The sequence below is a fragment of the Cricetulus griseus genome, chromosome 4 (genome assembly GCF_003668045.3).
Source record: "Cricetulus griseus strain 17A/GY chromosome 4, alternate assembly CriGri-PICRH-1.0, whole genome shotgun sequence".
In the NCBI taxonomy this organism is placed as follows: domain Eukaryota; kingdom Metazoa; phylum Chordata; class Mammalia; order Rodentia; family Cricetidae; genus Cricetulus; species Cricetulus griseus.
In genome coordinates this window covers 225,694,351-225,714,362 of record NC_048597.1, presented here as the reverse complement: position 1 = coordinate 225,714,362, position 20,012 = coordinate 225,694,351, and the positions used below count along the sequence as shown (strand labels likewise).

The 20,012-nt window shown below is 49.3% G+C and overlaps 1 protein-coding gene across 1 annotated transcript in view; it reads right to left on the bottom strand.

Annotated features, from left to right (window-relative positions):
- The window catches only part of Itga9 (integrin subunit alpha 9), a 295,174-nt gene that overhangs the window by 260,605 nt on the left and 14,557 nt on the right, over positions 1-20,012 (bottom strand). The window contains exons 2-4 of the mRNA XM_027415345.2: positions 16,489-16,616; positions 14,952-15,058; positions 4,968-5,091 (exon numbers count right to left, since the gene is read on the bottom strand). Coding sequence (XP_027271146.1) covers positions 4,968-5,091; positions 14,952-15,058; positions 16,489-16,616 — 359 coding nt within the window. The remainder of the gene's footprint in view (positions 1-4,967; positions 5,092-14,951; positions 15,059-16,488; positions 16,617-20,012) is intronic.

Genomic DNA, 20,012 nt, shown 5'->3' with positions numbered 1-20,012 from the left:
AGATGGGCTGTCTGCAGTCTCCTGCTGACTCTGGCTTCTTGCCTTGGTGAGTTCAAGAATAAAGGATGAAAGAAGGGTCTGTATTTGATTTTATCACATGTACTGACTTACGTTTTGGGAGGCTTAAAATACCCTGGTGCAGTAGCTGGAGACATAGTTTGGGGGATCTGATATCTCTGCCCTTCTGCCTCCAGGGCACCTGAGCTCACATGAGTACATGGGCACACTCGCACACACCCCCAAACACACACAATTAAAAATAAAATAAATTAAACATTCTGGTGTATTCAACAGTCACTAATGTTCAATAGTGCTCTCTCTATTTTTCTGGTTGTCTCCCCAAGTCACCCCCACTTTGTTCTTATCTCTTCCACACTCTGACAAAGAAAGCATAAGGGCACAATGATACTGTCCTTGTATGAGACAAATGTAAACTTCATGTGTTGCTCACGGGAGGCACTGTGAGTTTATCTTGCTTTGTGCACTACTCTTTTTATTTTCAATTCTTTCTGTATTTCCTGGTTCCAGCAGGATATTTTGGTAGCCTCTCCCATTCAACAGGAAGCACCTGAGAAGCCACGAGAAAAATGTCCTGTGCTAAACCCAAAACCTGAGGGACAGGAGAGATGGCTTGGTGGTTAGGAGTGTGTACTGCTCTCACAGAAAGCCCAATTCAGGTGACTCAAAACCCCCAGTAAATTCAGCTGTGGGGAATCTGATGCCCCCTTCTGGCTTTCATGGTCGTCTTTATTCATACACACACACACACACACACACACACACACACGCTTAAAAAATAAAATCTCTTTCCTTTTTTTTTGTTTTTTTGAGACAGGGTTTCTCTGTGTAGCCCTGGCTGTCCTGGAACTCACTCTGTAGACCAGGCTGGCCTCAAACTCCACCTGCATCTGCCTCCTGAGTGCTGGGATTAAGGGCATCTGCCACCACCTCTCGGCAATAAATTCTTCTAAAGCAAAAACAAAAATAGCTCAAGAAATTTTGAAAAGGTGACCCACTCTCAGAGACTTTACCAAGCCAACCTTCCCATCTTCCTAAAATTGCATGGCAGACCCTCGGGAAACCCTATGAGGAGCCACCACTACAGATCAACAGGCAGGCTTTCTGAGCACGGCCGTCTGAGCTTTCTCATGAGCTGCCATAACAACCCAAAGAGGAATGGGGGCATGCCAGCATCCACTCCCTCTGCAGAGCAGGCAGAAGCTTTAACCATGCCAAGGAGGAGGCAGTGTGGCTCATCAGCCCCCAACAAGCCTGCCTCAGCAGCTCTGGCCTCCTGTCAGCACCGTACAGAAAGTGAAGCTGGAAGGAAGCAGGGCCTCTCCAGCCCCTGCCCTGTGCTGGCTGCCGTGACTCACAGTAGAGTTCCTCTGCCCCTCACTTCCCTGACTTACACAGACTGTAAGCCTTAAGCAGATTTCAATTCCATCAATCACACAATGAAATAATCCTGCCTCAATGCCTCCTTGAGCTTGGATGCAGCTCAAGCCCCTGGGGATAGAGACCAACAGAGCATGTGTAGGCTGGGGGTTCAATCCCACACAGCACCAATGTCCAAACATGGCATTTCCTATGTTCTCCCCTGCAAGTGGAAGATTTCTGTTTTGAGTCCCATTTTTAATAATCATTAAAAAAATAAGTTTAATTTTTAATTTAAATTCTTTAATACTACTCATATTTGCATATCCATCCCCATAATAAGTTTAATTTTAATGACATTTTCAAGTATGTAATTCTTCATATGTATGTATGTGCATGTGCATATGTGGGTATACATATATGTTCGTGTGCATATTATGCGTGCATGCATGTCAAGATCCAGGATGAGCATCAGGAGGTACCCTCGAGGGCTCTTCTGCCTTATCCATCAAACCCAGAGCTCATCACAACTGCTAGTCTCACTAGTCAGATTTCTCTGGGGACCCCTCTGCCTCTTCCTTCCAGGGTTGTGCCGCATTCACCCGACATTTATATGGGGGCCTAAACTCTGATCCTTGTGCTTGGGTGGCAAGCACTTTAACCAATGCGCCACCCTCCACCCTCGTGCGTGCATTGGTACACACTTTTCTAGTACCCCTCTCATGTCCCCTCCCCATTCCCACGGCTCTCTTTAGCACCTCACATACTCCCTTGCTCTATTCTACCTCCATGCCCCATTGCCCTCTCTTGTGGGACTGTGTCTATTGGCTCTTGTCTAGCTGATGTCTGTCAGGAATGTAACAAAACTAAATGGTCTCTATTCCTGAAATGCAAGTCAGTCACCTTATAGTGAGCTTTAAGCCAAACTCAATGGCATATAACAAGCATATTAGCATATGTGATGTGCTCAGCATACACCATGTTAGTAGATATATGCCAGACACTGCTCTAAGAACTCGGAAGTGTTGATCACTTAAGCCAGACACAGAACTTAAATCCTCATCAGTAGTCACAGAGTTCATGAGAGGGAGCAGTAGGGGTAGGACTCGGTCACTGGCACTTGGGGTCCTAAGCTTTGTTCCAGCCACCGTGTCACTCCCCTTCCACACAGTGAATCACCAAATGGAAACTCCAACTTGCATAATCATGCTTATCTCTCTGGACCTCAGCACACCTAGCTAGCTGGTCTGGCTGGCATCTGAAAGGCTCTGCTAAACACTAAGCTCCCATTGTCCTTGACCATAATGTGATCCCCCACCTTGAGCAGGGAACTTGCGTCACTGAGATTTTCCACATTAGGAGAAAAGAATGGCTGTTTTGGGAGCCCAAGCTGGCTTCATTTAGACCACAAGACAGGAAAGTAGAGAGGCCTCCAAAACCAACAGTACCAGCGAGGGCCCTGTCACTGCGGCCTGCCCCCACCTCATCCCCCCTCACCCGCCCAGTCTTCTAGAGAGATCTGAGCATCGCCAGCCCTCTCGTTTTACAGATCCGAGTACACAGGACCATTGTCCCGTCCTCACGTTTCCTAAGCAGCTGCTCTCCATCCCAGGGCTCCTATACCAACCCCACCCTTACTGTTTTCTTTGCCAAAGTACAAATTAGAATGTGTGTCTGTCCTAGAGGAAGAAAGTCAGGTGGTGGAGCAAAACCATCTTGCTAATATCTTCCCTGGCTCCATCTGATCGCCGAGGAGTCAAGAACTAATGAAAGTCGGAGGACTCCGAGTTCCTGGGCTGAGCCTGCCTCTGGTAGCTACCTCTGCATAACAACTGTGATTCTTCGTCACAGGCACGCGATGATGAATGATGACTTCTCACTCGTGGAGCTACACATGAGCTGCCATGGGGGCCTCTGGCTACGAACTGAGGTCAGGTCCATTCCATGTGTTTGGTTTTTAGGACCAGCGAGCTGTGTGGGATACAGGAAGTGCTGAGATGGGTGAATGGGCACCAATGTCCTGGCATGGTGCTCATGTGCCCCACCCTTGGCTGACAACATGATTTTTATTTACTTATTTATTCATTCATTCGAAGTTGAGACAGGGATCCTGTGCCCTGGCTGGCCTGGAGGATAAAATTCCCAGGACTTCAGGCATGCTAGGCAATCAATCACTCTACCAGCTAAGCTTCGCCCCCCGTGTCTGTAAGATGAAATTGTCTTTCATTAGGGCACTATGGAGGCAAACAGAGTTCTGTCTTCCCACCTGACCCTGACCCAGCCAGAGCCAAGCAGATGCTGAGGCAGACAAGAAAGGCAGCTGTGTGCATGGCCCGTCCTCACACCAGAGGACGCCAATGCCCCGCATCATGTCCCTGCTGGCCTTTCTGTGGAGAACAGCTCACAGAACATCCTGCTTGGGCCTTCTGAGTTTCAAATAGTGCCCTGGGGTCCCCCTCATGGGACAAAAATGATTTACAATATCCACACAGTGTCAGGATTCTCTTGATGGCTACAAGTGCAAAACCCAAGAAAAGCCCAGGGGAGCACGAGGCAGAGTGGACCCAGGCCAGCGAGAGCACTTTTCAAACAAGTGAGAGGCAACTAGAAACCGAAGGGCCTTGCGCTTACAGAGGGAATTGGCTCAGCTCACCAGAACTGGCCTAGGAGAGGAGAAGTACAAGCCGCCAGGACGGCATCCAAAGCTCAGACTCAACTGGATGAACAAAGGCTACGCTTTGCCCGAGCATTCCCAGTTCTAAGCAGGGGCACTGTAGGAGACCCCCAAGTGCCCCCTGTGCTCTCACAGTACAGCCTGTGTAGCTCTGGTCTCAGAACAGCAAGTGGAATGGACCTGAACTGAACCTGCACGCAAAGCCCACCGAGCTCTGCTGATCCCAGCCTGTGTGGCATTGTACAAGTGAAAAACCATGCCTGTTTATCATTGTTTAGAATGAAAATGTGTTGTTTTACAGTGATAGCTGACTGACACCAAGTGTTCCTCAGACCCAAGGGTTGTGCCTCTGTCCAGTTCCAGGATGCTACAACAGTCAGAAGTAGGGTGTCATGAGATGACTGAGTAAGAGGGGCTGGGTGATTAACTTCTGCCACACCGATGCTTTGTGGCTACTGGAACGTCTTTCTCCAGCCCAGAACAGTCAGGAGCTGTGTGGAAGTCCAGTGACCATCCTGGCACGGCAGAGTGCTGTGGACCAGCTCTTGACATTTCTGGTAAGGAAATCCAGGCCCATAAAAGGACAGTAAGTTTCCCAAGACCCTACAATGACTGTCAGTGCCAGGAACCTAAGGGAAGCACTGGATGGCTTGGCTGAAGTTTGTCCCTGGCACTTAGTAAAGAGCTCCATGGGCTGTGTGGCAGGAACAGGCAGGGCTGGACAGGGCCTGGGCCACTGTGCCCTTTGTTGTTGCCTCTTCCCTGGACATGACTTTGATGCCAGAATCAATCTGGAGACAAAGAACCCTGCTCTCATGTGGGCATGTGGAAAGCCAGGGTGGTGTGTGGAGGGAGGGGCTGGGGGCTGTGGAAGTTACCGTTAGGAGGGCACTGGGGAGAACTGACCCCCACTCACCTTCGTAGCAGGGGATCAGCACCTTGCCTTTGGCCTGGAGGTTGGATGGGATGAGGTAGCAGAATCCATGGGGCAGGATGTGGTCCGTTTCATAGTAGATGTTCTTCCAGCGATGGGCACAGGCCTAGAGAGAGTCAGAAGGGAGAGCTCACACCAACGTATCAGAAAAAGGGAATGAAGAAGAACCAGACTACCATACCTGGAACTAAGCGTGGGGATGGAATGAAAGAAGCCAGTGGAGTCTGGGAGTGAGAGAAGTAAGGCTTCCAGGCAGAGGGCAAAGAGTGGTCCAGCGCTCTGCACACTGAGCACCAGAGAGAGGGCAGAGAGCAGTCCAGCGCTCTGCACACTGAGCACCAGAGAGAGGGCAGAGAGCGGTTCAGCGCTCTGCACACTGAGCACCAGAGAGAGGGCAGAGAGCGGTTCAGCGCTCTGCACACTGAGCACCAGAGAGAGGGCAGAGAGCGGTACAGCGCTCTGCACACTGAGCACCAGAAAGAGGGGCATTTGGTTCACAGGACACGAGCATTGAGATAGGTTAGGAGGTTCCAGGGAAAGAAAGTTGAGTAGAGAGTGTCTAAAGAGGAGGTGAGAGGGAGCCAGGCCCCAGAGGTGACGGGGAGGGTGGATTTTACGGACACAGTGTTGCTGAGTTCAGTGGATGGACAATTGCAAACCAGGATACAGCTTCTGCAGTTTGGAAGTTTCCCTCATCTGCACAGGGAGACTGCAGGTAGGCAGGGTGGAAGTGGGTAGCCCTGGGAGAGATGCTGCTTGCTTGGGCCAGACAGGGCACAGAAAAGAAAGAAGGGATGTATGGAGCTAACGGAAGGGAAGAAAGACAAGATTGTGAGTCACTGGGAAGAGGAGAAACTATTCTTTAATTTTTACTTGCAGAGACTCTGCAGGCACCTCCTTAACTGGCAACATGTTTGCTGCTGGTCTGTGGCTGTGTGTCTGTGTGGCTATATGACCGGGTGGCCATGTGGCCGGGTGGCCGTGTGTCTGTGTGGCTGTGTGTCTATGTGGCCGTGTGACTGGGTAGCCGGGTGGCTGTGTGGCTGTGTGTCTGTGTGGCTATATGACCGGGTGGCCATGTGGCCAGGTGGCCGTGTGTCTGTGTGGCTGTGTGGCTATATGACCGAGTGGCCATGTGGCCATGTGTCTGTGTGGCTGTGTGTCTGTGTGGCCATGTGTCTGTGTGGCTGTGTGTCTGTGTGGCCATGTGGCTGTGTGGCTGTGTGTCTGTGTGGCCATGTGGCTGTGTGGCTGTGTGTCTATGTGGCCGTGTGACTGGGTGGCCGGGTGGCTGTGTGTCTGTGTGGCTATATGACCAGGTGGCCATGTGGCCGGGTGGCCGGGTGGCTGTGTGTCTGTGTGGCTATATGACCGGGTGGCCATGTGGCCGGGTGGCAGTGTGTCTGTGTGGCTGTGTGGCTATATGACCGGGTGGCCATGTGGCCAGGTGGCTGTGTGGCTGTGTGTCTGTGTGGCTATATGACTGGGTGGCCGGGTGGCTGTGTGGCTGTGTGTCTATGTGGCCATGTGTCTGTGTGGCTGTGTGTCTATGTGGCCGTGTGACTGGGTGGCCGGGTGGCCAGGTGGCTGTGTGTCTGTGTGGCTATATGACCGGGTGGCCGTGTGGCCGGGTGGCCGTGTGGCTGTGTGGCTGTGTGGCTATATGACCGGGTGGCCATGTGGCCGGGTGGCCGGGTGGCCGTGTGTCTGTGTGGCTATATGACCGGGTGGCCGGGTGGCCGTGTGGCCGTGTGTCTGTGTGGCCCCTGGAGTCCTCCTTCTCCTTCTATCACTCCTACATCCTTTCCCCCAGATCTCTTCTCCTATGTATCCTCTCTGCCTGGCAGCCCCGCCTTTCCTTTCTCCCAGCTAGCTATTGGCTGTTCAGGTCTTTACTAGACCAAAGTATTTTAGTCAGGCAAAGTAACAGTTTCTCAGAGTTAAACAACTGCAACAGGAAAGAATGCAACACATCTTTGCATCGCTGAACAAATGTTCCACAGCATAAACAAATGTAACACATCTTAAATTAATAGTCCATAAAACTGGTCCATCTACTGAAGTGATTTAGTGCCCAGCAACACACATCTCAAATGAACCCTTAGGAGCTTTGGTAAGTGCACACTACTGTGTCCCCAAACCCTTAGTAAAGATGGCTCCCCAGTGCCAAGCGGTGGATGCCTTTCACAGACTAGTCAGAAGGAGCCCTGTTGGGAGAGACCTAAGATAAGAAGGGAGTGGCAGAGTGAGGGGCAGAGGGAAGGTTCGGGGTAAAGGATAGATGAACAAGAGTGCCCTATAAATGAGGAGAACCTGAGAGACAAGTGGCCCTCAGCCAGCTTTCCAGGGTCAAACTTCTGAGGAGACACTGAGGCTGACCAGTTTCTATTAAGAGAACCCAGGCCACCAGCCAGAGCACAGACCTGGCTCATCCCACCCTGCAGAACATGCTCCCTGCTTTGTGCTGGGATGTGACGTCTGGTCCCTGTGTGGCAAGAGATTCTCCATGGGAAAGGGGGAACGCACAGCCCAGTGTGAGTTCTTCCAGGTGAGAACCACTGGTATCAGCTCACTGTGTTCTGGACGATGGATATATTTTCTTAAAATAATGAGCTTTGAAATAATCAGAGATTCTAGTGTCTGGTGTGTGTGTGTGTGTGTGTGTGTGTGTATACAGACCAGACCTCAACCTCAAGTTTCATTCCTCTAGACATCTTCTATCTAGATTTTTGGGGACAGTGTCTTCATTTTTATCTGGAGCTCACCAGTTCAGCCTGGGGATTGGCTGGACACCAAAGCCCAGGGAATCCACCTGACTCAACCGCCTCGGTGCTGAGATTACAGCCATTTCTACCAGGCCAGCTTTTTTATAAGGATGCTGAGGGTTGCACTAAGGTCCTTGGGCTTAACCAGCAGGCACTTCATGGTCTGAGCTGCCTGCCCAAGTAGTTTGCTTCCTTTACACGCCACCGTTTCAGTGAGTCATGGCATTCAGCAAGCTTCTGGTCAGCCTTTGACTTCTACTATCCCAGGGGGAGATGACAGAACCCTCACTTTGATTCATTTTTGTGGTGGTTTGAATAATAATGGCCACAATAGACTCATATATTTGAATGCTTAGTCACCAGGGAGTAGAACTGTTTGAGAAGGATTAGAAGGATCAGAAGGTGTGGCCTTGTTGGAGGAAGTGTGTCACTGGGCATGGGCTTTGAGGTTTCAAAAGACCCTGCCAAGCCAGAGTGTCCCTCCCTCCCTCTCTCTCTCTCTCTCTCTCTCTCTCTCTCTCTCTCTCTCTCTCTCATCTCTGTCTCTCTGTCTCTGTCTCTCTCTCTGTCTCTCTCTCTCTGTCTCTCTCTCTCTCTCTGTCTCTCTCTCTCCCTCCCTCTCCATCTTTCTGCCTATGGGCCGGGATGTAGCTCTCAGCTGCCGCTCCACCACCTGCCTGCCTCCATCTTTCCTCCATGACTAAATCTCTGAAACTGTAAGCAAGCCTCAATTAAATACTTTTTTTAAAGTAAGAGTTGCCTTGGTCATGGTTTCTCTTCACAGCTATAGAACAGTGACTAAGATAATTTCTTAAATTCTTAAAGTCACGCTATTATTGTGTGAGGATGATGGTGAGCCAGGGCTTTGCCATGTATGTGGAGCTCAGAGGACAACTGTGTGCAGCCGGTTGTCTCCTCCTACCTTTATGTGCCTCCAGGGCCAGGACTCGGGTCCCCGGAGTGGCATGGCAAGCACTTTGACCCACCAAGCCATCTCCTTGGCCCAGAATTCTGGATTCCTTTATGGGAGCACTGAGCAGCAGAGTGGTTGAGTAAGACAATGAGAGCTGAGGACAGGACTGGATCACGTGGTCCCCAAGTCTCAGCTCTCTATAAAACCTTTTCCATCCTACGACTCCTGATTCCTGCCCGAGATGCAGGGCCATTGGGTGTTGTTGTAGCCCTTCCCATGAGGCCCTAGCACCTAGCTGGAATGAGACACCCAAGGCCTCCTGGTGCTGGCTCTTCCGACTCATTGCATGATGAGACCCCTGCCATCTCTGTCTTCTTCCCTCCAATCAGGCTGTCACCAGGGCTCCTGACAAGCCAGTCTTTCACTGTGACATGCTCAGCATGCACTGGAGATCTGAGCATGCCCACATGACAGATGAATCGGCCGTTACTCCTACTGTGCACTACCATATTTCCTGCCCGTGTGATACTTGTTTTATGCAAAAAACAAAAACCAAAAAGCCCCACACATTTCTCATTTCTCAGCAGACAGAAACAGCATGCATCAAGAAACAGGAATGGCCATTCCGGCGACCAACCCAGGAACTGGAGCCTTCACCCAGTGGATGAAGGAAGCAGAGACAGACATCCACAGATATACACTGAGCCGAAATCGGGAATTTAGTTGAAGAGAGGGAGGAATGAAGAACCAAGGGTTGGAGAAACCCACAGGACCAGTTGACCTGAATAAGGGGGAGCACATCGACCCCAGATGCTGTCCGGGAGGCCAGTACAAGACTGATCCAGACCCCTGAACATGGATGTCAATAAGGAGGCCTCTGCACTCCAGGGAGCCTCTGATGGTGGATTAGTATTTTTCCCTGGTGCAAGAAGGGACTTTGAGAGCCCATCCCACGTGAAGGGTTACACTCTGGCCCTGGACACATGGGGAAGGGCCCAGGACCAGCACAGGAAGATTTGGTGGACTTTGCAGAGCCCCCGTTGAGGGCCCTACCCTGCCTGGGGAGTGGTGGGTGGATGGGGTGGAGGGTGGGCTGGGGTGGGGGAGGAGGTTGGGGGTGAGGGGAGGGAGAGGGAGAAGGGACTTGAAATAAGCTTGTTCCCTAACTAGAACTAAAAAAAAAAAAAAAAGAAAAAGAAAAAGAAACAGGAACGATCATGAGGATAATTACCCCACACTTCCACATAGAGACATCTGAGTGTGTGTGTGTGTGGGGGGGGGGTATGTGTGTTACCATACTGCCTTGAGACAGGGTCTCTCACTGAACCCAGAGTTTCAGCTAAGCTGGCTGTCCAGAAAGACCCCAGAATCTGACTGTCTGCCCCCCACCCCTGTGCAGGGGACAGTCATGCATGGTCATATAGTGTTTGACATGGGTGATGGGGATTAGAACTCAGGTCCTGTCACTTGCAGAGCAGGGTGTCCTTATTCCCTGAGCCATCTCTCCAGGCCCACATACTTTGAATCATCTCTACACTTAACAGTAACAGCACAAACTCTGCAGGAATTGTTATCTCACGCTGTTTAGGGAATAATGACTCTGGGAAGGTCTGCCCATGCTTAGGATATAGGCCGATTAGAAAACAGTTTTGATCTGTTTTTGGTATCCAAAGATACCAAATCCACAGCCCATAGGTAGGAAGGGCTGAATCCACAGACACTGACTAACTGATTTTTGGTGGGGTGGGGAGGGGTTGTTCCTACTTAGTTCTTACAGTTTCCACACTTGTGTCCCTGAGATCATGCCATTCATGGGTAGACAGCTTTACTTTAGTCGAAGGACTCAGTCCGCACCTTGAGAGCCTTTGCTACCTATTGCATTCTGAGTCGGACGGAGGGGCCAAAGTTTATTGTGGTGTGGTCTGGCAGCCAGCTGTACACACAGACAGCATCCCTCAATGTTTGTTGTAGTGTGTATTTTCCATCCCATAAACTGTTTAGTAGTGACCCTGGATAATCCTTAGGATACCCAAATATTGCATTTTACACTCATCTAATTTACAGTATTCTGGGAGGACAGAGACTAAAGGTCAAAGAGGAGCCCTACTCCAGAAAACAGACAGGGACTCTGAACATAAATTATAAGAAGAAAACACTATACTTAGCCTGATTATCATCACACTCACATATCAGTCTGACCTGCATCCTGTATGAAAACAACAGCATTCTAAGTAACTGCAAAGCAGCATGACTTGATCAACTTGGGGAGTGAGTTGTAGGGAAGGGAAGAGATCAGCGAAGAATGGAAAAGCAGAGAATTCCCAGGAGGCTCGCCTTTGGGCTGTGGGAGCAGCTCAGAGGTACAGTGTGTGACAAGAGGTGTGAACAAGATACAGCATGTGATTAGGAGTGTGAACAAGATACAGTGTGTGATTAGAGTGTGAACAAGGTACAGTGTGTGATTAGGAGTATGAACAAGATACAGCATGTGATTAGAGTGTGAACAAGGTACAGTGTGTGATTAGGAGTGTGAACAAGATACAGTGTGTGATTAGGAGTGTGAACAAGGTACAGTGTGTGATTAGGAGTGTGAACAAGGCCTGGGTTTGAGATGAGGAATGAAAAAGAGGAAGAGGAGGAGAAGGGGAGGAGAGAAAAAAGAAACAGCATGGGGGAGGAAGAAAGGGAGGAAGAAGAGGATGAAAAGAAGAGAGGAAGGAAGAGAAAGAGAAAAGAAGGAAGAGGAGGAGAGGGAGGAGGGGGAATGAAGAAGAGAGGGGAAGGGGAGGAGGAGGAAGAAAAGGAGGAGGTCCGGGAGGCAATAACCTGCTTAAATTCAGCATCCAAATTACCCAAGAAAAGAGCTGAGGACCTAACCTACCATCACCCCAATCTTAGCCTCTCACACATCTCAAGTTAGAAGGGTTGATTTTCTTCCCAAGGAATAAAAAAAGGAAGAAAATGTCCAATTTCCTTTAAAGGCCTTCTTTGTTGTGTGAATACAGCATGTCCTTCCTGGAGGGTGGCTTGGTCACAATGCCTGTCTGTCCCTGCCGCCCTCACACACCTGCACTTGCTGCGCACAGAAGGACAAGCGTTTGTCATGCTTCCAGGTCTCCTATGCACACCATGGCCACTAAGACATGTGTGATGGGCACAGGATAAAAGTGAGGCTGGGATCCCTCCCAGAAAGATTTCACAGACAAAAGAGAGACATTAAAGAAAAAGAAAATGGAGTTTAGTAACATATATACACACACAGGAAAACAAAACAATCACGCAATATCACCTCACACTCTTTAGGATGGCCACTGTTTAAAAAGGAACTGGGCTGTGCTGGGAGTGTGACTCAGGAACAGGACACCCGCTTAGCACGCTCGAGGCTGTGGAATATATCTTCAGGATGACAAGACCACAATAGCAAGCAGAACAGAGGTACCTGGGACTTTCTGCATCCTGGCCAAACACGAAATGGCCCATGCACTTTAGAGGGACCAGGTCTTTCCAATAATAAAAAGTAAATGACTGCATGATCTGATAATCACACACACACACACACACACACACACACACACCAACACACACATCCAGAAGAAACTGAAAACAAGGCCTCAAATCTTTGTTGATGTTTATAGCAACCTTATTCATAAAGGCAAGGGCTAGGAGCCACATAAGCATGCATCCATGGATGAATAGAGAAACATGGTGTGCACATGTGATAAAGTATCACCTGGCCCTAAGAGAAAAGGAAGCAACCCTGTTACCTGCTACAACAGTGCCAAGCAGTGAGGTCACCACACCAAACGAAAGAAACCATCACAGAAAGACAAATACTGCCTGCTTCTACTTGGCCAGGATCTGACATGGTCGAGCACTTCAAAATTAGAATGATGGTTTCTGGGAAGCAGGGGCAGGAGGAAGAGAGTCATGGTCAATGGATGCAGAGTTTGGCATTCGCAGAGTCAAGAGTTCTAGAGACGCTGTTGTACGACCATGTTCTCACACATACTTCCGGTACTGTCTCCTGATTTTAGCAGGGAGGTGATCTTTTTGTTTACCAGTAACATGAATGCCTGAAGAAAGTATACAAACCTTCAGGGCATATAACACGCTTGCAGGCAGAGGTGTTACATCACGTCATATAGACATGGCTACAGCAGGACAAGAGATGTGAGAGCTGTAGACACCCTCCATACCCGCCTCTCCTTCCCCAGCACCCATACGGAGTGGCTTACCAAAGGAATGGTGCAAGCATTGTGTAAGGCAGAAATTTAATTCAATCAGCTAGGACTGTCCACGGCACCACTTCCTACAAATACGCAACCCTGCCTTTTTGATGCCTGTGCCAAATGTCTCCCATGCTCCTCACTGTTGCTTAAGGCCCCAGAGTGGGTCCAGTCTTGCACCAACAAGCACAGTGCTGAGTCTTTGTCCTGCACCTTTGCAAACAAGCTCTCCACCACACTGAGGCTCCGCATCCCCCAAGGAAGTGTATCCTGGTACAGCGGGCCATCTCTAGACTGCCCGGAGGGGCATGCTCCTCCATTGCTGTCTCCAGCCGCCTCCTCCTCTCTCCCGGGTCTGAGTCATGGCTTTGAGTCCCCTCTGGAGAATATACACACTTGGTGTCTCCCCCTCTCTTTCCCAAGAATGGCAGACAAGAGTTCTGGCCCTTTGGGGTTGAGTCACCCTGTGGGGTCAGGCCACCATGCCTAGAGGAATGTGGTGGCTTGGCCATCATCCATGGCTTGCTGAGGCAGAGATTAAAGGACTGGAATCCAAGGCCAGCAGACATGGGGGCTTGTCCAGTGAGACCTACAGTAGTGTCCAGTGGGAAGACCCTGCAATGCTGGTGACAGCATCCAGCTGCTTCCTCTCTTCCAAGGACCCAGCAATGTTGGGGGTCTCTTAAGAGTGCTGAGGTGAGGCTGACATCAGCAGAGAATAGAGCTCCTCAGAGGGGGCTGGGAACTTTTGGCCTGTGTCCTTGAGGAAAACCCATTTCCCCTGGGAGCAAACATCCATAAAACCCTAGCTTTGATGGACAGCTTGTAGTCCAAAGGAAACCCCTGAGATGCAGCAGCGGAAACCCCTGAGATGCAGCAGCTGGACTCACTTTCCCCTTCTTGACCTTGAACTTCTAAAACACAAATCTTCCTACAGCCTTCGAGGAAAGCCAATGGCAGAAGTAGGGTCCTCCTAAGAGGCTCACCCTACAGGGCACCAGTCTCCTGGGAAAGGGCACAAGGGGCCTTCTGGGTGCTGGCCATGGAGATGCCTGAATGTCCATGTGTGAAAATGTCACCAAGCTGTGAGGTGTGCATCCTTAGTTTATACCTCACCAGGAGAGTGCAAAAGAGGGACGAGGAAACGGCTAAAAGCCGAGCCTCTCTCATAGAGGTTCTTTTTTGTTATATTTGTCTGCTCTCTCTCTCTCTCTCTCTCTCTCTCTCTCTCTCTCTCTCTCTCTCTCTTCTCTCTCTCTCTTTCTCTGTGTGTGTGTGTGTTGTGTGTGTGTGTGTGTGTGTGTGTGTGTACTCTGGAGGGTAACTTGTGGGAGTCAGTTCTCTCCCTTCACTGTGGTTGTCCCAGGAATTGAACACATGGTAAAATTGCTTTCACGTGACATCCTAGAAAAACCAACGGCAATGTTTGCAAGGCAGTGGCTGCCTCTGGGATTAGAGGGGTTGACTAGATAAAGATAGAGAACTTCCTGGGATGTTCGGACATGTGCAATTGCCAAAACCCAAGCTAAAACCTCGAGATTTGTGTATTTTATGTAAATTATACCTTGACCTGATACAAAAAATACACAAAAAGTAGTAAATGAAATTACAAACTTCTTTCTACCTATATCCCCCTCCCCAAATCTCTCTCCTAATGCCTCCTGGGATTGATCTGGGTCCTTGCATGATGGAAAAGCACTCTACCACTGTCTAAAGAAAACACAAAGACAAGTCCTTGTCATGTCAGCCTTTGACCAACACCTGAGAGGTTCACACATGAGAACCACACAACTGAGTTACTATGAAATATCACAAAAGCATCTCACCATATTTTAAGTGACTTTACAGTTTTGTGTAGACGCTGGGCCACGTGCACAGCTGTTCTCTGCTGCATGCAGTTGCATGTGGCCTGAAGCTGCAGGTGGACCTTAAAGCAGCAATGCCAACAGACAACCTCCAAGCTGTGCTCCGGCTTCTGTGCTAGCCTGCTTGCCTATGCGGTGAGTCCTTCATTCTTAGGGTGCCACCCTGTCCCAAGTCACCCTCTCCCCAGAGGTCTTACCAGAACACGGCCATCTGCTTGGGGCTGCCGGGCCAGGCTCACTCCCATCCATTCATCATCTCGGTCTCCCCTGCAGGTCTTCCCACACGGCTCACCCCTGTTCTTCCCTGGAGGGAGAAGAAAGGCCAGAGTTGGGTTGAAGAATGATGTAGCCACTGCCTTTCCAAGAATGGTCCTGGGGGCTCAAGATTTTTGTAAGTTGAAAAAAAAATATCAACCCTGTAGAAACTTGTGACAAAATGTTGCTGTTTTATTCAGCCCACTCCTTTTCCACAGCAAAATCACCATGAAGAAAAAGGTGTTTCATGGATGTCTAAGAAGTCACGGAAACAAACATTTCACAGAGCAGATCACACGTGGACAAGGCCACTCTTCTAAGAAAGAAAATCTGGACACTTCTTTAGGTTTTTTTATTGTTGCTGTGTATGTTTACAATTTTGTGTGTGTGTGTGTGCACATGTTAGGGATGTGCATGTGTGTGTGTACATGTGTGTACATTGGGGGTTTGTATTCATGTGTGTGTGTTTACATATTTGTGTGCATGTGTGCATACATGTTGGGGGCGTGCATTCATGTGTTTTGTGTGTGCATGCACATGTTAGAGGTGTGCATTCATGTGTGAGGGTTTATATGTTTATATATGTGCATATATGTTGGGGTGTACATTCAAGTGTGTGCCGAGTCCAGAGGTTGATGCCAGGAATCTTCCCAATCGCTCTCCACTTTATGCTTCGAGGCAGAGACTCCCACTGAACTTGGAGCTCACAGGATCAGCTACATTGGCTGGCCAATGATCCCAAGGCTTTCTCGCCTCCACGTCCTCAACACTGGGATTGCAGGCTCATGTGACCACATCCAGCTCTTTACATGGATTCTAAGGGATGAACTCAGACCTCATTCTTTCACAACAAAGACTTACCAACTGAGTCATCTCCATGGCCCTCTGTATAAAACGCAATGAGGAAAAAGTCTCTGTGAAAGTGTTTTGGGGAATGCAAGGCCTGGGAGTGGTGTGAGCCACCTGCCTCTTTTTTATTGAGCTCGGTTTTCTGTGCTCAACTCTCCTATCTCAGTCTTCTCAAGGCAATGCTTGGGCAAGCCATTCCAAATATGCACAGCTGGACCAGAACCCAGCCATCTGGTCTACCAATGATACTGCCATTGCTTTGCTTGGAGACTTCACTTCCTGGACCTCCCCAGCCAGCTACCAGTCACCTTCCATACACAGAAACGTCCCCAAGGAGGCCTCTTCTAACTTCCAATAGAGAGTTGATCCTGACACACAACTTCCCTCAGGATTTCTCTTCCTCTATTGTTTATTTAAATGTCTGTTTTGGCTACTGGTTGTCAAGGCCTGGGATGACAGATTCCTTGTTTCCTTTGTTCATTGGCATATCCCAGTGCTTAACAACTAACAGGCTCTCAATTACCTCTGTCACACAGAGGGAAGGCAGGTGAATGATGAGTCCATCCTAAGTACAGAAAGAACAAATCAAAGTATCAGCCCGTTTCTATGCTGATAATCACGTCCACTCACCTCGAGCCATGTCCAGTTCGGTGCATCTCCGGTCAGGGTTGGTGTGGACACGGCACTTAAACACAGCTCCAGGGGACTTCACTGAAGTGCTATATTTAGAGTCTGCCTTCGGTGCACCCACAAGGACCCTGCACATCCAAAAGAAAAATCACACTGTCACAACCAGTGCTGGAGGAGACCAGGCAGGAGAACAATGTGTGTATGCATCTAGAAGCTATAGTAATTTACCGTGTGTGCACACAGATACAACACACACATGCTACTTAAGTAAAACCACCAATTTAACACACACACACACACACACACACACACACACACACACACACACACACACACGCACGCACACACTTAGAAAAACGAGCCAAAGAGTTTGGTGTTTGGGCTACTTTTATGTCAACTTGACACAAGCTGGAGTCATCAGAGATGACAGATCCTCAATTGAGAAAGTGCCTCCGTAAGATTGGATTGTAGGCAAGTCTATAGGCAAGGGGATTCTATTTCTATTAAGTGGTGATTGATGTGGAAGGGCCCAGCCTATTGTGGGTGGTGCATTCCTGGGCTAGTGGTCCTGGGTTCTGTAAGAAGGCAGGCTGAGCAAGCCACAAGGGACAAGCCAGTAAGTAGCACTCTTCCATAGCCTCAGCATCAGCTTCTGTCTCAAGGCTCCTGCCGTGACTTCCTTCAGGACAGACTATGATGTGGAAGTATTAGCCATGTAAATCCTTCCCTCACCAAGTTGGTTTTGATCATGGCATTTCATCACAGCAACAGTAACCCTGACTAAGACAATCAGTAGGTATATGAACAGATGCTCTTCTTTACTAGTTACCAGTTACTAGAGGGACAGGGTAGCATAGGGTAGGGTAGCATGGGGTAGGGTAGCATGGGGTAGGGTAGGGGAATCAGTCTGGACCTGCTGGGTGCAAAATCCAAATAGGGATGTAACATTAAGTTCACTTCAAGGTGTTACAAAAATAAGTCTATCCTAGAGTTTGTGTGTGTGTGTGTGTGTGTGTGTGTGTGTGTGTGTGTGTGAGAGAGAGAGAGAGAGAGAGAGAGAGAGAGAGAGAGAGAGAGAGAGAGAGAGAGAATGAGTGTCAGAGATCACTCCTGGTTGTCATTCTTTGGGTTCTATCCATCCTCTGTTTAGAAACAGGCTCTCTTACTGGCCTGGCACTTACAACTCCAGTGAGCCCCAAGGATGCACCGGTCTCCACCAGCCTAGGGTGGGGATTATAAGCAAGATCCAGCACACTGGGCTTTAACCAGTTACTGAGGATTGAACTCGGGCCCTCATGTTTGCATAGCAAGCTCCTTGCCAACTGGGCCATCTCTCCAGCTCTAGAATATTATGCATAATAATATTCAGAAAGGCAGCACCCCAAAGTTCTATAGCACAGAAGACTAAATAACAACAGCTAGACACAGTGTGTGCCGAGTGGAGCAGAGAGCCACATAGAAGAGCAATGTACGAGGACACTCGGACAAGAACTGAATTGCTGCTCAAAGAGTTGCAGGTTCCAAGCCCCTGCTTCATGGGGACTTGAGCTGTCACTTGTCTCTAGCAGCCAGGACACAGGAGAGAGTGGAGCATCCTGGGATATTAGATACAGCAGGTCTTGGGATAGACTGTACCACTATCAGACTTCTCGTTTAAGCAGAAGTTAATCTTCCTGGGATAAAGAAAGGTGGCCCTGGATCCCCTTGTTCTGTTCCAGGAGCCATCGCGGCCACCCACTTTGGGGTATCATTCTTTCATCCAGTCACCTCCCCACCAGATCTCCTGGTGACTGGCATCTTCCCTACCAATGCTCTAGTGAGGCAGAGAGATTGGCAAACACGGCTACCTGTTACATGCAACCGATGTCTAAAACCCTCAGCAGACTTCAGCAAGGGCTCACAGACACTGTCACTAATATGGCTCAGAGGCCTGGTGTCAGGTATCACAGGAAACCATGAAGGTTAATTCCCACCCAAGAACCTGATGGAGCACTGAGGACCCCAGAGGCACCCCTGCCCCTGCAAGGAAGTATGTCTTCCCAGATCAACCCTGGGAGCTGTACGTCTGCTTCTGGAAGGCAGTCTTGCTGGTGTGTGGAGGAGCTAACCCTCCAACAATGAGGGCCCCGCCCCAGCAGCCTTGCCATGTGCCCCTGCAGGGTCTTGGCGGACACTCACACTCCTCCAGCCCCGCCATGGTGCGCCTCAAATGCAGCATTTCCTAGCAGAAACCCTGTGTCCATGACGAAGGATGACCCTTCCCAAGCAGGCCAGACTCACTGCCTGGCTCAGCCACACAAGGGGGGTTTGGCCAGCCCTTGGATGCTCTAACTCGAATCTGTGATGATACTTGGACTCAAACCAGAAAAGAAAGCCACACTGAAGGGTAGTTCCCCCACCCCACCCCCTTCCCTCTGGGCTGAGCTTGAGCCACTGGAGTAAGTCAGAGTCTGCCTTAGAACGCCGTTGTTTTCACAGGTGAAAAGAATTATCAGACTGACAACTGAAGATGGCTAAAACATCCTCAGTTTGCCATGTCAAGCCCTAGGGGATAGAGAGTGTAAATGCAAAAGCCTATTGCTGGGTCTGAAGCCTCTCACAGACTCAAGTTTCCCATCAGCCCAGCAAGCAACTATTACACTTGTAACTCATTTTATAATAGGGACCAGGGTATCACTAGGTGGTAGAGAGCCTGTCCGAGGCCCTGGATTCCATCTCCATACACCACAAATAAACTAAATGTCATCATTGCATCCATCTGTCTTCTAGACATGTATCCTTACACCTAGAGATTAGTTCAGTCCTTGCCTCTCATCAAAGAAACTTCGCTTGCCCTGGGTGACAGATACAAACACCCACAACTGGTCAGAGTGCAAGAGTGAGTGACATCTTTATCACACCCCTGCTCTCCAGGGCTCAGGGAACATCAATGAAGGGAGCTGGTAAGATTGTAAGAGCAAGGTTGTTGGCGGAAATGGCTGCTGGGTGAAAAGTATCTTCTGGAAATAACAGAACCACTGTGCCCTGAACTCACAGAGCCCGTGACTGCCTGCACAAGACCTGTGTAAGATCAAGCCAGTCAGAATTCCAACAGGGACGGGGAGGGGCTCCTAGCTGAGACACTATTGGCTGGGGATGGTTGCTGAGGAATAGAGACAGAGAAACCGTTTTCCTCAAGGTTGTGATCACTGAGCACTGAGAAGCACCGGACTCAGTGGGTTTTTATTTTTTCTTTTTAAGAAGAAAAGGGATTGGGCATTGTGGCACATGCCTTTAATCCAAGCACTGGGGAGACAGAGGTGAGTGGATCTCTATGAGTTCAAAGTCATTCTAGTCTGCATAGTAAATTTCAGGACAATCAGAGCTATATAGAGATATCCTGCCTTGAAATGAATGAATGAATGAATGAATGAATGATTTAATAAGAAATTTAAAAGTGAAGAAAAGGGAATGAAGTTGATGGAGAGGGGGTATGGGAGGGGGACCAGGAGGAGTAGGACTGTGGAGGGAGAGATGGATGTGAC